General features: G+C 39.5%; 1 protein-coding gene across 3 annotated transcripts in view; it reads left to right on the top strand.

Moving 5' to 3' along the window:
• Nucleotides 1–18,957, top strand: part of NCAM2 (neural cell adhesion molecule 2) — a 203,774-nt gene that overhangs the window by 127,434 nt on the left and 57,383 nt on the right. For all 3 annotated transcript variants that reach the window (XM_081907812.1, XM_081907814.1, XM_081907813.1), the window contains exons 10-11: nt 13,122–13,309; nt 14,935–15,031. In XM_081907812.1, the coding sequence (XP_081763938.1) occupies nt 13,122–13,309; nt 14,935–15,031 (285 nt within the window). The remainder of the gene's footprint in view (nt 1–13,121; nt 13,310–14,934; nt 15,032–18,957) is intronic.

Genomic DNA, 18,957 nt, shown 5'->3' with positions numbered 1-18,957 from the left:
CACTCTTTAAAATAATTCTGATTGAAAATTCTAATTTGCCTTTAATTATTTGAGTAAAAAAAACACAGAGTTTTCTTGAGACATAGTAAAGTTTTCATAACACTCCAGTGTAGTGCATCACTGCATTCAGTATAATGTTTTTCTCTTGTGAAATAAAGTTGCCCAACAGATAATTGGACAAATATATTGGATCCAAAATCAAGCTTATCAGAGTTCCACTTGTGCTTACGGAAAGAGAGCAGCAATTAGCCATAGTCTCCAAATATCACGACTATGCCAGGACTGCCATGAAACCCAGTAAGCCATCATGGTTTCTTCCTGTGCCACAGGCTGTCCCAATTTTAAAAGAGCTGTGGGCAAAATTGTTACTAGCCTGCAGCTCCTTTAAGAGTATCTTGGCTCCTGAAGTCCCCATATTGCTCTCCTAAATAAACTACTGAGAAAAATGCTCTTACCTGTTTAGTTCACTTTCCACAGTGCCTGTCCACCCTCTCTCATTAATTCACACTGGCAGGGTCTCCTTGGCTCGGCAGAGGAGCATTGGGCAAGGCCCCAGAGCAAAAGAGTCGCCTCAGAGCCAATGGCTTTGCAAAGTTACATAGTGGTTCATTTTTCTTTCTCTCTCCCAAACCCACCCATGTCTACTTGGGAGTAAGCCCCATTGAAGTCAGTGGGATTTGCTTTCATAGCCAGGGAAGAGCCAGATTGGCTATAGAGAAGAGACATGCACAGGGGCTTGTTGGGGGGTGGGGTGGGAAGAAAGGGTGAGAGGCATGGCTACATTCCTGGAGCTGAGGATGCCCATCTGCAGGCTGGACACTTGACAGGTCCTGGGCAAAGTAGACATGGAGCCTTCCCTGCTTCTGCTTTGGCAGTTTGCCATTCATAGCTCAGCTCCATAAAAGCTGCCCTGCAAGCTGGAGCTTTGTGGGGTCTTCAAAAGGCTGGAAGCTACATAAATTCCATTGGGCTGGTGTTGTGAATAAGTGTGTTTAAGCTTTTCATTCAATCCCTTTTTGAATTTGCAAATGAATGTTTGTGTTAGGCCTTTAAAGCGCTGTGCAAGCCTTTGAGGATGAGGGTGCTGTAACTCGGGAGCTTGTGTGTGTTGTCCAACTGAGTTCAGTGGGTAGGAAGCAGGCATTGCACCTGAGGTGTAGGCGTGTTGCAAGTTATCGCCTTTTAGCATGTCTGTATGTGTGCTGTCATCATGTATATATATGAAAAGGTAACGTTGGGCATATAGACTGACACCTCCCCCCCCCCACCGCAGCAGAGTTAATGTCTCCATAACTGATAAATGATTTGCAAAAATTCAGCAGGTCAGAACCAGCATTTTGAGTATTATTCCTTGGAAGCCCATGGGGTGTAAATTTACACTTTTAACAGTTTTAAAGGGTTGTGGATCCCTTTGTGTGCTTTCACTGACTTGAATGAGACAGCATGTGTGTAAGATTTTGAACTTGAGCACACTTGTATTTGAACTTCAAAGAGCTTACAGTTTGAACACACTGGGTAATGCAGCCACCCTTGCCTTTTTCTTATATTCCATTGGCAGTGCACATATTTAAGGGGTACAGGGAGAGATATTGAAGTAGAATAGAATGCCCTTATTTTCATCTAAGTACTGTTGGAGGTTAGCTGTATTATCATTTCAAGTACTGGTGTATGCCCCCACCCCCAAGCAGTGAAATGATTATTTTCCCTTGGATTACTTGGACTGTATTATTATTATTATTATTATTATTATTATTATTATTATTATTATTATTATTTCCCTAGCCACTCTGGGCGGCTTCCAGAAGAATATTAAAATACAGTACAGTGATTTATCCAGTATTAAAAGCTTCCCTAAACAGGGCTGCCTTCAGATGTCTTCTAAAAGTCTGATAATTGTTTATTTCTTTGACATCTGATGGGAGGGCGTTACACAGGTCGGGCGCCACTACTGAGAAGGCCCTCTGCCTGGTTCCCTGTAACTTTGCTTCTCGCAGTGAGGGAACTGCCAGAAGGCCCTCGGTGCTGAATCTTAGTGTCCGGGCAGAACAATGGGGGTGGAGACGCTGGAACTGTGGTCGTTGCTTCTGAGTAGAATTGTGTTGTAAGAGACCTGGATTACTGTTTGCATTTTAAACACCTAGGTTAGTAGCACTAGACTTACGTACTTAGTTTTCTTAGGATTCCTAAGGGCTGTGGTTTTGAATTTGGAGTTGCCCAGGCAGGAACAGTATGAGAGCAGCAAAATAATCAGACTGTACAATGGTGATAGGATAAAATCTTTATTGACAGCAGCAGGCAGAGCAAGGTTTGGCATGGCTTGGGTCCCAGGATCAGTTCATCGTTCCACAAGCTCCATGTTGATGGAATGGATCCGCTGTGTCTGGATCGCTCAAAATCTATACAGCGGGAGTCAGCCGGTCAGCCAGGTTCTAACCCAAAGATAGGTGGGTGGGAAGCTCTAAAAGCAAAATGGCTGTGAGATCCAGGGAAAGCAGCCTTATATAGGCTTTCACCTCCCATCTTCAGCAAAGGCTCATGGGACAGCTTTTTCCCATGAGCCCATCACACACAGAAGATGCTGGGCAAAACCTTGCCCAGTATTTTGCTGCAATCTATGGGCCACAGCACTGCCGGGCAAGGGTGTCCTGTGCTTATTGGGCATGGAATTGAAGAGCTTTAAACCAACATTTAACTTGTTAATGCTTTTCTTGGACTTTTAAGGAAGTGACTTTACATTTGCACTAAATTTATAATATTAATAATCCCTCACTATCCATTTCAATGGGATGCTCACATTGTTTGGATGCTCACATTGTTTATCTCCTTGTAAAGAGTTTCACACATTTTCAAGAAGGGGTACCAAAAATCATGTGAAAGGCCTGAAGGTTTGTTTACAAGGAAGCAGTCCTTGCACAAAGACCAACATGTTTTCATAAAATAGTGTCACATAAGAAACAGCAGTATTTTTGTTTTCGTACTGTATTCTGCAAACATTTGTTTTGTAAAATTATTCTGTTGTTGGTAAACAAAATGAACAAAGTGCTATTGAAGCATAGTTTCATAATTTTCTAAGTAGTTTTAATAGTGACAATATTGGGCTTGAAAAGTAATTCTATCCCCACCAATCTCCCCACTCCCACCCGATAATGTATTTCAGGTCTTTCCTTTCCTTTGAAATGTTCATAATTTGATTCTTCCCCATCCACCCACAATTGTTTCCTGCACTATGATATTTGAGTTCCCACATACTTCAGCTTTCTGAGTTTTACTAAGTAGCTGCTTGTCTTTAATACAAATTGCTCTATCATCTGTTCTGTTAACTGGGGTGATATAGGTTAACCAGTGTGATAGATTGGGTTAGACAGCTCTCATACTAATGTTTAATTCTAGGTGTTAGTATAGAACATATATACTAACATATATTGGAAAACTAAATACAAGTGCAACTTTGTGTGCATGAGAATTCCAGGATCAAGTTGTTTGGACTTATTATCAGTAATAATTTTCTTCAATATTCCTGGCCTGAAGCATGAAATAACTTGTTTTAGTTCTTGACTTTCAGCTTTTTTATTTAGTGAACTCAGGGAATCACCTCTGTATCTGAACTCATCTCTGTGCAATTTGGTATAATGCAAACTTATTTTAGTGACACCCACATTAACTATGACAAATCCACATAGTAGAAAATCTGTCATGATATAGCCAAAGATTAAGTACTTAGAAGTCCTCTAGATTTCAGTGGGACCAAAAAGTGCTGTAAATTATCTTGATTGTGCTCAGAGTTCAGAACACTGCTTTCTTTAACTTCACAGAAGTATTGAATAGTTTTGTATACAGCAATTTTCTTCGTAGAAAATTTCTTTTTCAAAAGAAAAACAAAAGCAACTCATTTATGAGCTGATCTGTATTTCAGCAATTTTTCTTATTGTTGTTTTTCTTTATCTCATAGTAAGCATCTTTAACTGCACTCATTTTAACTTATTTTATAACTTTAAACTCATTTTTAAAACCTACTTTTTAGATTGTCTTGAAACTGGTTTGGTATTACTTATAAACAACTTCAAAATAGTACTATTTAAAGATGGCATGCTGGGGTTTAAACTGAAAAATAGATTTGGCATTTACTCATTTGGAACTGATTTTTCTGTCAGCATGTGAACTTTATTGCAGTGATATATCTTAATGATGTCAGTGAGCAAATAAACTACTTAAGTAGGAGTCACCAAAAAGCATATAAAAGCAGTTATGACATACATTGACCTTTGAGGTAGAAATGAAGCTCCTGAAATACAATGATTTAATGAATAAAGGGTAACTGCTTTTTCAAGTTAATTCAGAAAAAGGAGAAATTTCAGAAAACTTCAAGTGAATATGACTATGGTGAGTAATATAATTCCTGCGTAGAAAAAAACTGAGGCAAGTGAAATCAAATGCATTAATATTCATATGATTTATTTCACATACCATGTGAATTACATTAAGTGTTCACTTAATGCAGGAAAATGAGATGGTCATCTGGTTGTTGCAAAAACTTTGTAATGGGAAAATACATGCAAGGCAAAAACATATCAGTTCTTAAACCGAATGGATTCTTGAAACTAATCAAGGGGAGGAACAATTATATAAAATTGTGTCATGAAGCAGTTTAAGAATCTGAAGAAAGGAAATGATGAGCCTTATATAAAACCTTGTGGGATTTTAAAAAATAATTTAAAAATCCAATGAACTAAATTGAAGTTAAACTTGTATGGAAAAGCAAAGAACATAGTGAAAAATAAAGAATGCTTGAAGATATGGGCAATTGAAGAGGGAAATCCTTGCAACTTTAAACGATTAATGTGTTGTAGTTGTGTGGCACAGGCAATGCCTTGTATTATTAATCAGATTCCAAAGCTTTAGCCTGAAGGTGTGTGCTTTCCAATGTTTTCTTAACATTAGCAAAAACCATTGTCATATGGGAGCTTCTGTTGAGAAGATCTTGCGCTGCTGTCCTGTTCTTTTAAGCTGTTATAACTAAAAGTAGGATCCTCACCTCTGATTTGACATCCCTTCTTATATATGTAGGAATGCAGTCTAAGCTATGCTATTCAAAGATTGTGAAGCCTTTAAAAATGGGCCTGGAAAATTGCCAGCAGCTGCTACAAATTTTGCAATACTGTTTGAATCTGTTTCCATCTTTGGAAAGTGTAGCTGTGAAGCTTCTCAGTTGACATCCAGCTTATTTCCTAGCTTATTTCTTATATATTTGACTACTGAAGCTATTAAAAAAAAATCTTGTATGATAAAGTGAAATCCATATCATAGAAGAGGGAGCTTGTAATATATAGTTGATAAAAGGTCCATCTGGCTGTGGGCATGTTTTTCTTTCTCCAGTAGCAATGCCAAGTCCTACCCTTTTTGTGTGCATGATCTGACAAGGCAAGAAAGAGACAGGAAAAGTCATTTCCCCCTCAGTGTCTGAATTCTTTGCTAACAACATTCTGTTTGGTCTAAATTTTGTTCTGTGTTTTTCTCCTCCTCCACCTTAACACAGTTTCTCAATGGTTGGTTTAAAAGGCGATCCTTGCTGTGTTTATCCGTATATTAAATCATAGATTACTATGATGTAAATGCACTTCAGATAGCTTTGCACTTACATGCTCCCCACTTGCTTGTCCTTCTACAGCTGTGAAGAGGAGTTTGAAAGCTTTTGCTTCTGTCCCCCTTCCCCACTACAACTTGCTGTGACAAACTATGATTAATGTTTGAAACAACCCACCTTGATCAGTTTGCCTGTTCCGATAGCACAAGAGGTGGTTAAGCATAAATGGAAGTGAAAGTTTCTGAATTCCAGCTTGTAATCATGCTGTAAGAGGAGATGGCATGAGGAGCATGCATACCCAAGGCTCACAGTGGTGCACTAATGTCACAATAAATTATGGTTTGTATGATGTCTGAATGCAGAGTCCATATTGAAAAAGCTTGAGAAACATTGGTTAGATTAGGAATGACTGCAGTTGTTATGCTACCTCAGTAAGATTCCCCAAACAGAGACGTAACATTCTAGATTTAGAGAAACCTTGTTGAATATTCAGGGAAGCTGCTCCAAAATTAGTTATTTGAATTTGCTTGTGTGCAACTTTACACTTTCCACAGAATATTCCATTTTTAAAACATTGGGCTGGATTCAGACTTTCCTCCTAATGGTGGATGGGGAAATTGATGTTTGCTGATTCCACATTTTCCTGCAGACCCAATTGCCACTTCCCACATTCTCCCAGAGGGTTAGAAACCCTCCAGAACAGTATGGAAGATGGCATACAGAGCTGCATGGAGATGGGAGCAACACTGGAAGAAAAGCTTAGAATAAGAAAGCACCAGGCTGTTAATCCCTTTGGTAAACCAAAAAGGGAGTGGGCAGAAGAAGTTGAGGAAGAGTGATGGTGTAAAATATACACCTTTATTGAGAAGATTTAATGATAACATTCAAGGCCCCAGATTAAGGATCCTGACAAGATTTGGCCTTAAATCCCAAGGTGCTCCTTGTCTTGTTGGATAGAACAATTGCAGAAGCCTGTTGGTTGCGTTTGATTCCAAAAAATCACGAACAGTAAAAGCTTATTAGCAAATAGAACGTTTTCTAATGATTTCTGGCTTCGTTGCAAAAACAAAACAAAAACCAACTTCAAGAATAAATATATAGAAACTCAGAGGATGTGAAGAGAAGAGAAGAAAAGAAAAGTGAAAGTAACAATGATGAGGCAGTTCACTGAGCTCAGATATATCTTTCTGGCTCACTGTGGCCTTGACAGAGAACACACAGAGAACAGAGTAACCCATGACATCTGCTGCTGTCTCAGCAGAAATGAACAGTTATAGACACACTAGAATAAACCAGTATTTTCCAGTATTGGGCAGTTGTCACCTTCAAAGACTGCCGTGAGAAATCCCTCAGAGAATAAAAATCTCTCTGAAGTGAAAAGGCTACTTACGTCTCTGAAGATCATAGGAACCCATAAAAAATGTATTCGGTGGCTGGAAGGAGACTTACAGAAGGTGAAGCTTGGAGCCAACACATAATATGTTTAGGAAACAAGGCAGCATCACTTTCAGAAGATGACAAACATGTATTTGCTACATGTATTAGCACTGAAGCTACAGGAAATTCTTTTTCCTTGATTTAGAGAGTTGGGATCTGCTGAGGTGTGTTTACTTTCTAAGAAATCTCACCATCTGTATAAATGAAAAAGAGCCTTGTAGCACCTTAAAAACAAGCAGATTTGTTATGACATATGCTTATGCTTCGCTAAACCTGTTAGTCTTTAAGGTGCCACAGGACTGTTGTTTTAACTGAAACAAACTAATACAATTGTCCCATTATAATTTGTCTGCCTAAAATAATTATTGCATAGATTACGCCCAATTCAATTGTGAAAATGTTTACATACATACATACATAAAAATAAATCGTAAGAAATGGGTCTAAAAATGTATGATGTTTATTGAATACATACTGTAATCTTAAAATTTATTCAAATTATTTGAAGACTTCTTCCACCGCATAAAAGTTTAACAGTATGCAAAAGGCTTAAATTGACTGTTTGCAGAGCAAAGTACTATTTTAATAGTTTTTTGAAAGACTTGTTTTCAAGGGTTCCATAGGGGAATGGCCGTAGCTCAGAAACAGACCACCTTCTTTGCATGCAGAAGGTCTCGGGTTCGATCCCTAACGTCTCCAAACAAGACTGGGATGTGTATAGCAGTTGTAATTCTGAAGAATCTCTGCCAGCCACTGTAGATATACTGAGTTAGATGGATCAAAAGTTGTGCTTGTTTTAAGACAGCTTCCTGTGTTTCTAAATTAATAAGAAGTTATGAGAAAATAGAGCTTGCTGCTTGTGGAGCCTCACTCAGCATGCACGTTCCTGAGTGCTATTATGTGCATGCAGCTTGTTTTATTTTTAGTTTCCTTTTATTATTGTAGTAAGCAGCCCTGAAAACTTGGTTCTAAGGTACAATATTAATACTAAAATAAATAATAAGTAATAATTATTCTGTGAGAGGGCTGTGCATATGAATAGGGATCGTGAGCAGGACCAGCATTCATAGATTAGAGGATGCAAAAGGAACTGAAACATGCATAATAGGGTTCTACTATTTAGGGTAGAAACTGATTATTTTGTGCTAAAGAAAGCACTTTTGATCTAGTGGATGTGTCTGCTAAAGGAAAAGGAAGAGGGACATTTTTGTCTATTTGCCTATCTTCCTTGCATCCCCCCCCCCATGCCATTGTTCCAAGAGTGGGGGTATGTTACAACTCTGTAACAAGTTTTCAAGGAAGCATGGAAACTGGAGGAGGGGGAGGAATGGTTAAAAAAAACACCTTCCCTTCTTCTTCCATTAGCATGGGCATCTGTTGAATCAAAAGGGGAAGCAGGGATATTGGCTTGTTTTGTTCTTGTATTGATTATGCATTTTGTGTTTTATCCTTTGTTTTTATGCTGTGAACCACCTAGATTATATTTATTTATTTACCAGATTTATATCTCATCTTTCCTGACAGTTCAGTGATAAGATACAAAAGCACAGCTATAAAACCAGATATAAAAACCAGATGAAATGTCTGCCTTAAAATGTTTGAAATGCTAAACACAAGAATCAGTGGCGGATAAACGTATTCAAAACAGTTGCAAAGTAAAACAATCCAATAAAATCAGTTATTCAAAGGGATTAGCAAATTAGAAGGTCAGAGGTGAAAGATTCCCCACCCCCTCCAAAAAAAAGTTCTTTTACACTGAGCCAAAAAGCTAGCTGCTTGGGAGTAAAAGGTGAACATTGCATAAATAAGCCACACAGTTTACTCCCACATCACCCCCACCCCTCTGGAAAAGGGAAATACACTAAATTTTGAAAACCTTTGGCCATCTGTTTAACAAGCAGGTTTATGCCTGGCCATCATAGCTCCCTAGGCACATATGCTGAATCAGGTAGATTTCCATATCTAATTTTGGATACAACTCTGAACATACACTAGGGTTGGATCTAAGAAATCATTAATTGAATTACCTGCTGGATGTGACAAGTGATATATTATCCAGTATTCTCCTAACAGTTTCTGAGGCATTAAACATAATGGAAATATTCAAATGTATGGAGACAGTTTCCAGCCAAGGGTTTGCTGCTCTGCATAATTTCTGTATTGATTTTATGCAAAGCCACTTCTCATCGTTGTAATAATGGCCTAAGAGGGTTTTTCCCTCCTCTGAAAGGAATGGGGAGAATGACTTATTTTATATTCAGCAGTATTGAACACTTTCCTTGTAGTTTCGTTAACCCTCCTTCATTAGAAAACCTGACTGGACCATTCCAGCACTGGGGTCAAATGTGCCTGAATTTGGGGACATTGTTTATAGTAATAAATTAGCAGGACTGCTGTAGGTCTAGTTCTGTGTAAATTCTGGAATGAACAGGGGCCCCAGGTGGATTGCAATTCTGTTTTCATACCATTTCTATCTAGAAGGCTGTTTCCAGAAGGTGGTGCTATGGGACTGCTGTTCAGCCCAGTATGCTATGTAGCCCCACAGTGTTCCATCTTTTTTCCATATGCATCTCAACGTCTACCTGAGGCCATTGAGTGACATCACCCACAGGTTTGATGTTTGGTTTCATCGGTATGCTTTACACCTGAGTCTGGTGTGGACGTGAACATATTAAGTCTATAATAAAGTAGATGGAGATCGGGAATCTCCAGTTGGTGGGCAATTTGTTGTCCAATGAGTGTTTAACCTGTTCTACATGATGTTGCCATTCCCCTCAAGGAGTTCACAATTTTGGGGTGCTTCTTGATCCAGCTTTGTCACTGGAACCATGCTTCCACAGTGTCAGGGAACTGACATCGGAGCCAGAGGTAGAGGCAAGGCTCCCAAGCGATGCTGGAGAAGGGCCCAGCAGGGAGAGAGGGAGCTCATCGGCTGGGGAAGGAAATCAGTGTAACACCAAGGATAAAGGGGGGCAGATGGGGGAATCGGCGAGGGGGCTCCAGGACTCCTCGCCGGAGACCAGCGGGGAGAGCACAGGTCCTCCGCTACCCACACCCACCCTGCGCAGAAGACTTCCGTGCAGGGAAAGTAGGCGTAGACTTGGCGTCAAAGAACTTCTTTGCTGGAAGAAGTTCAAGAAATGCCCACTGACGGATTCTGCCAGCGACTGAACGAAGTGAAGGGCTGTCCAGCCAGAAAAGGTTTAACCAGGCTACCTAGCCAGGAGTGGCGGCAACTTATGCACGAGCAACCCCATATAACCATTACACACAGCTCATAATATATTTTGATGGCACATTAGCTGTGACTCTGCTTGGCTAGAAATAGCGAGCCTCATTCATCCATTTGGTGGCAACCCCCAAATTAGAGTATTGCAATGTGTTGCATTTGGAGCTACCTTTGTCAGGAAACTGTTAGCTAGTTAGTTAGCTACTCATCTGCTAACTAGACCTGAATGGTGGGGTCATACCTTACTGGTGCTGTTGCACTGGCTCCGGGTTCATTTTTGGTCACAAAATGCTGTTGTTTACTTTTAAAGTCCCAAATGGTTTCTGACCTGGGTAGCTGAAGAGATGCTTCTAACACAGCCTGAGCTCCAGAGTTTCTGCTGTCTCACGTAAAGCAGGTAGCAATGGGAATAGGGTCTTGTCAGTTTTTGAGCCTTGTTTATGAGATCCTCTTCTGCAAAGAACTATGTTGTCTTTCTGGAACAAAGACCTTTCTATTTTCACTGTGTTTCATTCTCTCTCTCCATAAATGTTTTAATTGCTGCTTTTATCCTGCATTTTGTTTCTTCTTGTATTTTTTTAAACAGCAGCATATACCGGTATGTGCTTTCATATTGTGTTCTATGTGACTTATATAAGCCACCCCGTGGTATAAATTTGTTAAATATAGATTTGGTGCTTTCCTTAATATATATTAAACACTCTAAGTTTCATGTTGCAATATGGCCTTCATCAAGTATTGCATGCAAATTTCTGAGAATTCACAGAGGTGTTACATATTGTTTGAACCGTCTATGCCATTATTTCAGCTTAACATCAGCAAAGCAAACACCTGGGCAGAAAATTTCTCGAAATGCACATACCGTAAACATATATCCTGATCCACTTTGTAGGCTGGGATTGCTGAGAGCTACATAGGTTTGCTAAATACAAGGAACTGTTATTGCAGAAACTACCCACTTTATGTAGGCGTGCTATCCCAATTAAATGATGAAATGCTCCAATATTTGATTACCAGTTAGCCAGAAAGCCATGATCTGGTTTACAGTGGAAAAGTTTCCACTGCAGTTTTACTTCCTCAACTGCCCCCTCCAGATAGCACAAACACTGTGCTTACACAGTTCTGTTTTGCATTTCTAAGAATTAAGTGGTTGTGTTTTACTGTTTCCCATTGAACCTTTTACTTCTTAGTATCTCTGCCTGATTCCACCCAAGTGGAATAATAATAAAATTATTAAACAGATAGGCAGGAAAGCCTTATAGACTTTCAGATACATTTCCTCCTGGTACAGTACTATGAAGATGCTAAACTCTTAGAAATGAAAGGTGCTTAGTGGTTCTGTGCCTTGAGAATTATAACTCAAGTTATAATTTATTATGATTCTATCAAATACTATATATGTTCTTGATATGGGCCTAATTTACCAGTAGTATAGCACACACTTCCTCTCATTTGAACTTATTGGCTTCGTTTTGAATTACGGGTCCTATCAGATACCATTGACAGCTCTGCAATTTAACTGTCATAATAGTACTTCATGTGTCAAAGTCAAAGTAATTCAATTTGCTGCCAAGCTTGGTGCTTCCAGTAAACTGTGTTCTGTCATATAAGCTGTGGATTCAGTGATTTCTTGGGCATCATTTTTTGTTTTAATCCTTTTAAAATGAATCTACCTGATTTGGATGGATCTTATCTCATGTCACACGGTTTGCAAACCCATTCACCTACAACTTTAAAGCCACTATTTTAAAGTTGTATTTTCAATTTGTGGTGGCCATCCAGATGAAGATGGGGAGCTGTGAGCATTCTCATAGAGCCCCCTTCCTTGATTTGGCCCAGCTCCTCACTATGGTCCAGTAGTGTGCTATTTCCCTCTGGGCCCAATTCTCACAGTTTCCCTCCTTGCTCTCATTGATTCTTGCGTGATCAGAAGGGGAACAGCCTGCAGCAGCAGCAGTCAGTGAGTGCCTAATGATGTTGTCCCCTGGCATTGACCTCCTTCTGTAGCTTCTTCAATGCATATTCTGCAGCCTCTGCTTATGGATGCAACATATGGTCACTCTAGCTGAATCCATTTGAGGTATTATGCAGCAGCCACATAGAAATCTGATCATGTTCCTGTAATCAAGGGAAGGTGAAGTGAAGGCATGATGTGACATGGTGAGATGTTTCAGGTGGCAATTTTTAGCAGTGATGAAGTAGCCAGTTGTTTGTTTTCAGTGTTTTTGATGAGAATAGCTTAGGGACAATTTTTCCACCCTGAAACTGTATTTAATGAGGAAAAGGGGGGGATTTCATCCTGTTTGCTATGTGCCATATGCACACCATGTAGCTATGTGAGAATTAAGTTTAAATCAGATTTTAGGTTGGGGTTTTTTGAAAATAATTTCTAAAAAATAATTTTAATAGCTACTTGTCATTGAGTATTAACACAAGCAATGTCAAAAATGCATTCAAGCATGTTCACTAAGCCATGATTTGCTTTAACCACGATTTGTTCAACAAACAACTAATCTTTTCACAGATAAGCAAATAAACTATATCTTGTTTCTCCAAGTAGCTTGATTTGTTTTCCAGTTGATCTTGCATTGTGCATCTATATAATGTGTTGAGCATTTGGGATAGGCTTAATTATGCCCCACTCACACAATGTATTTAAAAGTGCAGTATAAAGCCAAGTATTTTGTTCATGACAACAAAATAGAATAGGAAGTATGCTAATAATATTTCAGAAATTATTACGGAGTACTTCTTTATATATTACACACTGATATAACTGGTCATTGAAATCTCTACAGCATCTTGTATAGCATTGGGTTGACTGAAGAGAAAGCAAGAACACACTTTTACAATATGTCCTCTCTTTTTTTGCAGATGCTCCAGTCTTTGTTTCAAATCAGACAACATATTATTCCTGGGAAGGAAATCCCATCAATATAAGTTGTGATGTTCTATCTAATCCATCAGCATCTATTCAATGGAGACAAGGAAAACTAGTTTTACCTGTAAGAAACTCAACTCATCTAAAGACACACAGTGCTGGAAGCAAACTGATACTAGAGGTAAGACCTTGAACCTGTGTTAGTAACTTAAATACTGTTTTTAAAAAATCATAATATCTTTGCTTCTACAATTGTGACTAAGATTATTTTCTGATGAGGGATTCTTCACCCTTCCCTTTTACATTCCCTTTTCGGCTGTGGCCCTGGCCTGTTGGAGCAATCTCCCACAAGAGATCAGGGCCCTGCGGGATTCGGCATCTTTCTTTTATTATTATTAATAATAATTTGATATGGTTTGTTATTCTATACTTGAATTTGTCAATTTTTTCCCTAGTGTTCTTGGAACTTTGAAGTGTCAGGCATAGCTCTAATGGCTTTAGCCCAAACGTAGCAGAGTTTTCCTGCACAGCGAAGAAGCTAGTTGAGGTGGAAATGACTAGTCAGCTAGACTCAGAATAACTATTTACAGGATTTATTAAAAGGAAAAATAAAACCAGCAGAGTTTCTGCATACAAAGCAAAATAAATCCTCTCTTTCTCTCTCTCTCAAAACCATACACAGCACTTCTACTCCTAACACACCTCACATCAAACTGAGCTAGCAATCCCTAGTTAAGAGTTGAATGCTGGTCTTTAACCAATCAGAGTAAGCAGTTTCTAGGTCAAGCTGACCTGGGCTTTCTGCCAAGAGTAAATTGACACTGCCTTGAGTTAATTGTTTGAAGCCAAAATCTGCAAGTTTCCCATGAGAATCAATTAACAGAAACTGAACAGTGTTGTGTGTGTGTGTGTGTGTGTGTGTGTGTAAGCAATCCTATATACACTTATCCCAAGCACCAATGAACTCAAAAGGACTTCAGAATAAACAGGCATAGGATTGATCCTCTCCAAGTGCAGTTCCAGTGTTATTGTCGCAGAGGACTCAGACAAGATTCAATACAGCCCTCCTTCCTCACCTGTCTTGTGCATACCAGCAAGGTTTATGCAGCTGAGCCTCTAAACTTGGTGAAATTATGCTCTAGAGCAGGGTTTCTTTCCAACATTATTGCCCAGCATGGTACCCTCCAACTCCCATCAGCCCCAACCAGCATGGTCCATGGTGAGGGATGATAGGAGTTGCAGTCCAACAGCATCCATAGGGCACAACATTGGCTACATCAAATCAAAAGTAACTTGTACAGTGGACAGAAGGACAACTGGGTCTCCTATTCCTTGCAGTTGCCCTGTGTACATGACAAGTAGGTGAAAGATCAGATTTTAGCAAGTAAGCTATGTGACATCCTTTACAGCTAGACACTATGCTTGCTGTTGGCAGGATCAAGCCCCCAGAATGGAGGCTCTTTCTCAAACCTGATGTTAATCACAGAATTTTAGTATTGCAGAGTTTAAAGGGACCCCATGGGACATCTAGTACAACTCCCTGCAATGCAGGAATATCAACTAAACATCCATGACAGATGACCATCCAATGGCAGTGGATATTTATGCTTAACCATTTCCAGTTGCTAGATGGATATGTAACTAGATTCACAATTATTATTATTTTTATCATTTCTTTTTTTTGGGGGGGGGGTAAAAACTAGATAATAATAAATTGCTTAAATATTATATTGTTTTGTTTTTACATGCAGACTGATACACATTTGTATTTATCTATTTCCCCCCTCCCCTGTTGTGACCCTAAAGTTTGCTCCTACATCTGACAATGATTTTGGACGGTACAACTGCACAGCCACCAATAGAATAGGAACACGATATCAAGAATATATATTAGCTTTAGCTGGTAAGTAAAAATATTTTTTTAAAAATATATTATTTCAACAAACTTTCTGAATGTAGATACTTATCCCAGCTTGTACTGAGTTCAATTTAGGCTATGTGCGCTGTTGTTTGAAAGTGTGTGTGCATGCATAAATTTGTGTTTTTTAAAAAAAATATTTTTATATATGCATTTGTTTAAACTTTTTTGTATATATATTACATATTGTAAACTGCTTCAGGGTAGCTCATGAGAAGCAATACTTTAATGAAAAAATGGATAAATAATGTACTTAAGAATGTATAAGCCTACTTAATGTGTAGAAGTGAAATTCTCAATATAGCTTATGAATAGTGGAAACATATAATTTTTAAACCATAACAACACTGGATCATATAATTGGCCCTAAAATCTGATTGGCGAAGTGTTTCTTGAGAGCATACAATGATTAAGCTAGAGACACTTGCCTGAATAAATGAAATTATTAAGCTTTTTGAACAGTGTGCGTGATTTAGAGTTAGGCAGAGAGAAGAGAATAAGAGCAAGCCTTACAGGCCTCTGTGGGATGTGAAGAGGAAAAAGAGGGAATATCACTGAAGGCCTTCTTCTTTATAACTTATTTCAAATACTTATTTGTTTATTTTACTACATATATGCCCTGCTCTTTTGGCAATGAGAAAGTTAGCAACAATAGGCATAATTAAAATTTCTGTTCCCACCCTCAAAAACATCAATATGACAATATCTGCTACTGTCCAGGCTCCTACCCCAAAATATGCAAATAAGGGCTCTTACTTGTAAGCAAGAAATATATATTTATTCAGGCAAATTATGGTAAAGGCTCAGCAACAGACACAAGAGTTCAGGAGTTCAAGAGCAAGACAAAAAGCTGAGAACTAGGTGGAAGCAACAGAAATGTCTCAGGAAGTTTCTACTCTCTGCCCACCAAGATGAGGTATGACATGTTCACTCGTCTCACAGGAATGTTCAGATTGCTACGACAGGGTGGGTGGGTCAGCTCCAGTCTCCAGGCATGGGATCTGGTTCTAGGTGACATCCCTGTTCCCTGTTTCCAAGCAACAGACGCTGGGGTGGAAAGGCGAGATTCCCTTTTCTTCTGACAGGTTCCCAGCATTCAGGCTCCCTCTGTTTCTCCTCCTCCTCCTCCTGCATCAGAGCCTGCCAACCCAAGCTCAGCATTTCACAGTAAAGTTTTATATACATAGTACAATAATGGTTACACATGGTTAGACCAGAAATTGTCAAACTGCAGTAGTGAGGGCCCTTAACGCTGCAATCCTAAGCATGTTTACTCACCATCAGTCAGTGGCGTAGCGTGGGTTGTCAGCACCCAGGGCAAGGCAAGTAATTTGCGCCCCCTAACCCATAGATTTGTGCCCCCTAACCTGTGGATTTGCGCCCCTAACCCTAACCCCGAGATGTTGTGCCCGGTGCAGCCGGCCCCCCTGCACCCCCCACGCTATGCCACTGCCACCAGTAATTCAGTGGCCTCAGTGGGCCTTCACCTTAGCGTGATTAGGATTGCATTGCCAACCACATTGGTTTCTCACAAAATCTTGTTAATGGAGGAAGAGGGCAAATGGTGTAGGATGAGTGAGATTCACAACCCACTATTGCAGCCTATAAAGAAATATTCTAGCCTGCTTTTGACATACTGTGACTTATTTTAGCCACATTTTACACCACAGCACATAAATCTAGGTGTCTTCTGGTGCAGACTAGGCATGACTGGAATGATAGTAATTTACACCAGTGAAGAATGTGGATCAAAGACACAAATCTCATTACAAAGCCAGATAGTTGCAAGGTGGTGATTATGTATGTAGCTTTCTCTCTGACTTCATTTGCTCTAATTGTTCTGCAATTCTTAAAGGTTGATTATGCTGGCTAAATGTCACTGTGCTTCCTTCATAAGCAATTAACATTTCTTTTATAAGTTTTATGAGAACAGCCCTTAATACATTCTTTAAAAGAGAAGTTTACAAGACAAAGAGTTGGGGGTTTTTTGCTGCAGAACATTTTTGTCTGAAGAAATAATGGGTTGTGCAGCTCAATAAATTTACTCAAAGCAAAGAAAAACTGTTTGCCAAGCAAATATTTCACAAGCACTGCACCCCCTAGAAATGTATATTTATACCTGTTAATATAACAGTTTTGTGTTAAGGGGAAGGATGGCAGTTTTAAGAATACATTAGCATCTTTCAGCCATGGCATGTGATTTGTTTAACATTTATTCTGTACTACAGCAGTAGAGGACAGAGGTGCCTGGCGTTCTCTGGTCCATGGGGTCACGAAGAGTCGGACATGACTAAACGACTAAACAACAACACAGCAATTCTCTGGAAATATATTAAGCCCTGTATTTGAAAACCCCCATTTTGTTAAGGCTACTATGAAGGCCAGTGAAGAAAAAAAATCAGCAACCTTATTTCACTTTCCTGATGTATATTGTTAAGGTTTATGATTTAATGAACCAGAATGCTGAAAAAAAGTTGCAGGGGAAAATATATATTTGGTAGAATATTCCTATCCAGTTCAATTGAATAGCAACCTTGAAAACCAGCATCAAACAAATAAACGGCATAGACTCTGGTCACTTTTATGGTCCCTGGAAAGGCAGTTCAGTGTCCTTCCAGTGACTGGGCTAAGGAAAGAACCAACTGCTGTTACTTCTCCATCATCAGTTGCCTAATGGCTGAGAAAACACAACAGGGTGTGTGTTGAAGAATGTTTTGAATCCTGTTTATCCAACATTCCTCCTCCCTCCCCACGCTGGCTTAATTATTTTGCGCTCCCAATGGGAAGAAAAATCCATGGGGTGGAGAACTACAGAAGGAAGAAGAAAAAGAAGAAGAATAAAGAGAATGCAAAAAGGAGGAGAAAGAGAAGCCACCCCGCTGTCCTGGTAGCATGAGCCCAGCAGGGCTTTAGATTGCTCTGTTGGTCATCAAGCTCATCTTGCAATAAAAATGTTTTTTATAAGCCATCTAAATACAGAAGAGAAGAAGTCCTTTCTGAGCTTGAGGCTTGGGTTGTTTCATGTGGGCAAAGCAAGTCATTACAGTGGCTTTGTCCCAGGCTGTTTTGGACTCTAAAGGTTAATTAACTGCAAGTAAAACTGAGTCAGGAGATGAATTACGTACTTGTTTCTTTAACAATGCAGTTTAAGAATAACCTATTGCAATCATCTGTAGCATCTGGTCACATGAGGTGCTGAACTTTACTGCACCCTAATATTTGAGGCTTTTATATGTGGCATATATATATAATATACCTTTTTCATTCCGATTTGCATATAACCTTTGCATTTAACCTTTTCTTTAAAAACAAAACAAAACTGACAAGGCATCGTTGCCTCAGATATAAGCTGGCACTTGATGCAAGAGAAGTCTGATGTGTGCAGAGTTTCATCAGGTTGGAACCACCAACCATGTACAGATCCGTTTGAAATGAATTCGTCATCCATCCATATCTAGGATGGTTAGAGTTGGCATGGAATTAGATGGGGAACTGTGCTCAGTACATTTCCGAGCACAATTCAATGTGTTGGTGCTGACCTTTAAAGCCCTAAACAGCCTTGGTCCTGTATACCCGAAGGAGTGTCTCCACCCCCGTCATCCAGCCCGGATACTGAGGTCCAGTGCTGAGGGCCTTCTGGTGGTTCCGTCGCTGCAAGAAGTGAGGTTACAGGGAACCAGGCGGAGGGCCTTCTCGGTAGTGGCACCTGCCCTGTGGAACACCCTCACAGCAGATGTCAAGGCAATAAACAACTATTTTACTTTTAAAAGACAACTGAAGGCGGCCTTGTTTAAGGAAGTTTTTAATGTCTGATGCTGTATTGTTTTTAATATTTGGTTGGAAGCTGCCCAGAGTGGCTGGGGAAACCCAGCCAGATGAGCAGGGTATAAATATTATTATTATTATTATTA

This window comes from Podarcis melisellensis (assembly GCF_964234715.1).
Source record: "Podarcis melisellensis genome assembly, chromosome: 4".
Taxonomy (NCBI): Eukaryota; Metazoa; Chordata; class Lepidosauria; order Squamata; family Lacertidae; genus Podarcis; species Podarcis melisellensis.
The sequence above is the reverse complement of the archived record's forward strand: the minus strand, read 5'-3'. Positions and strand labels throughout refer to the sequence as shown.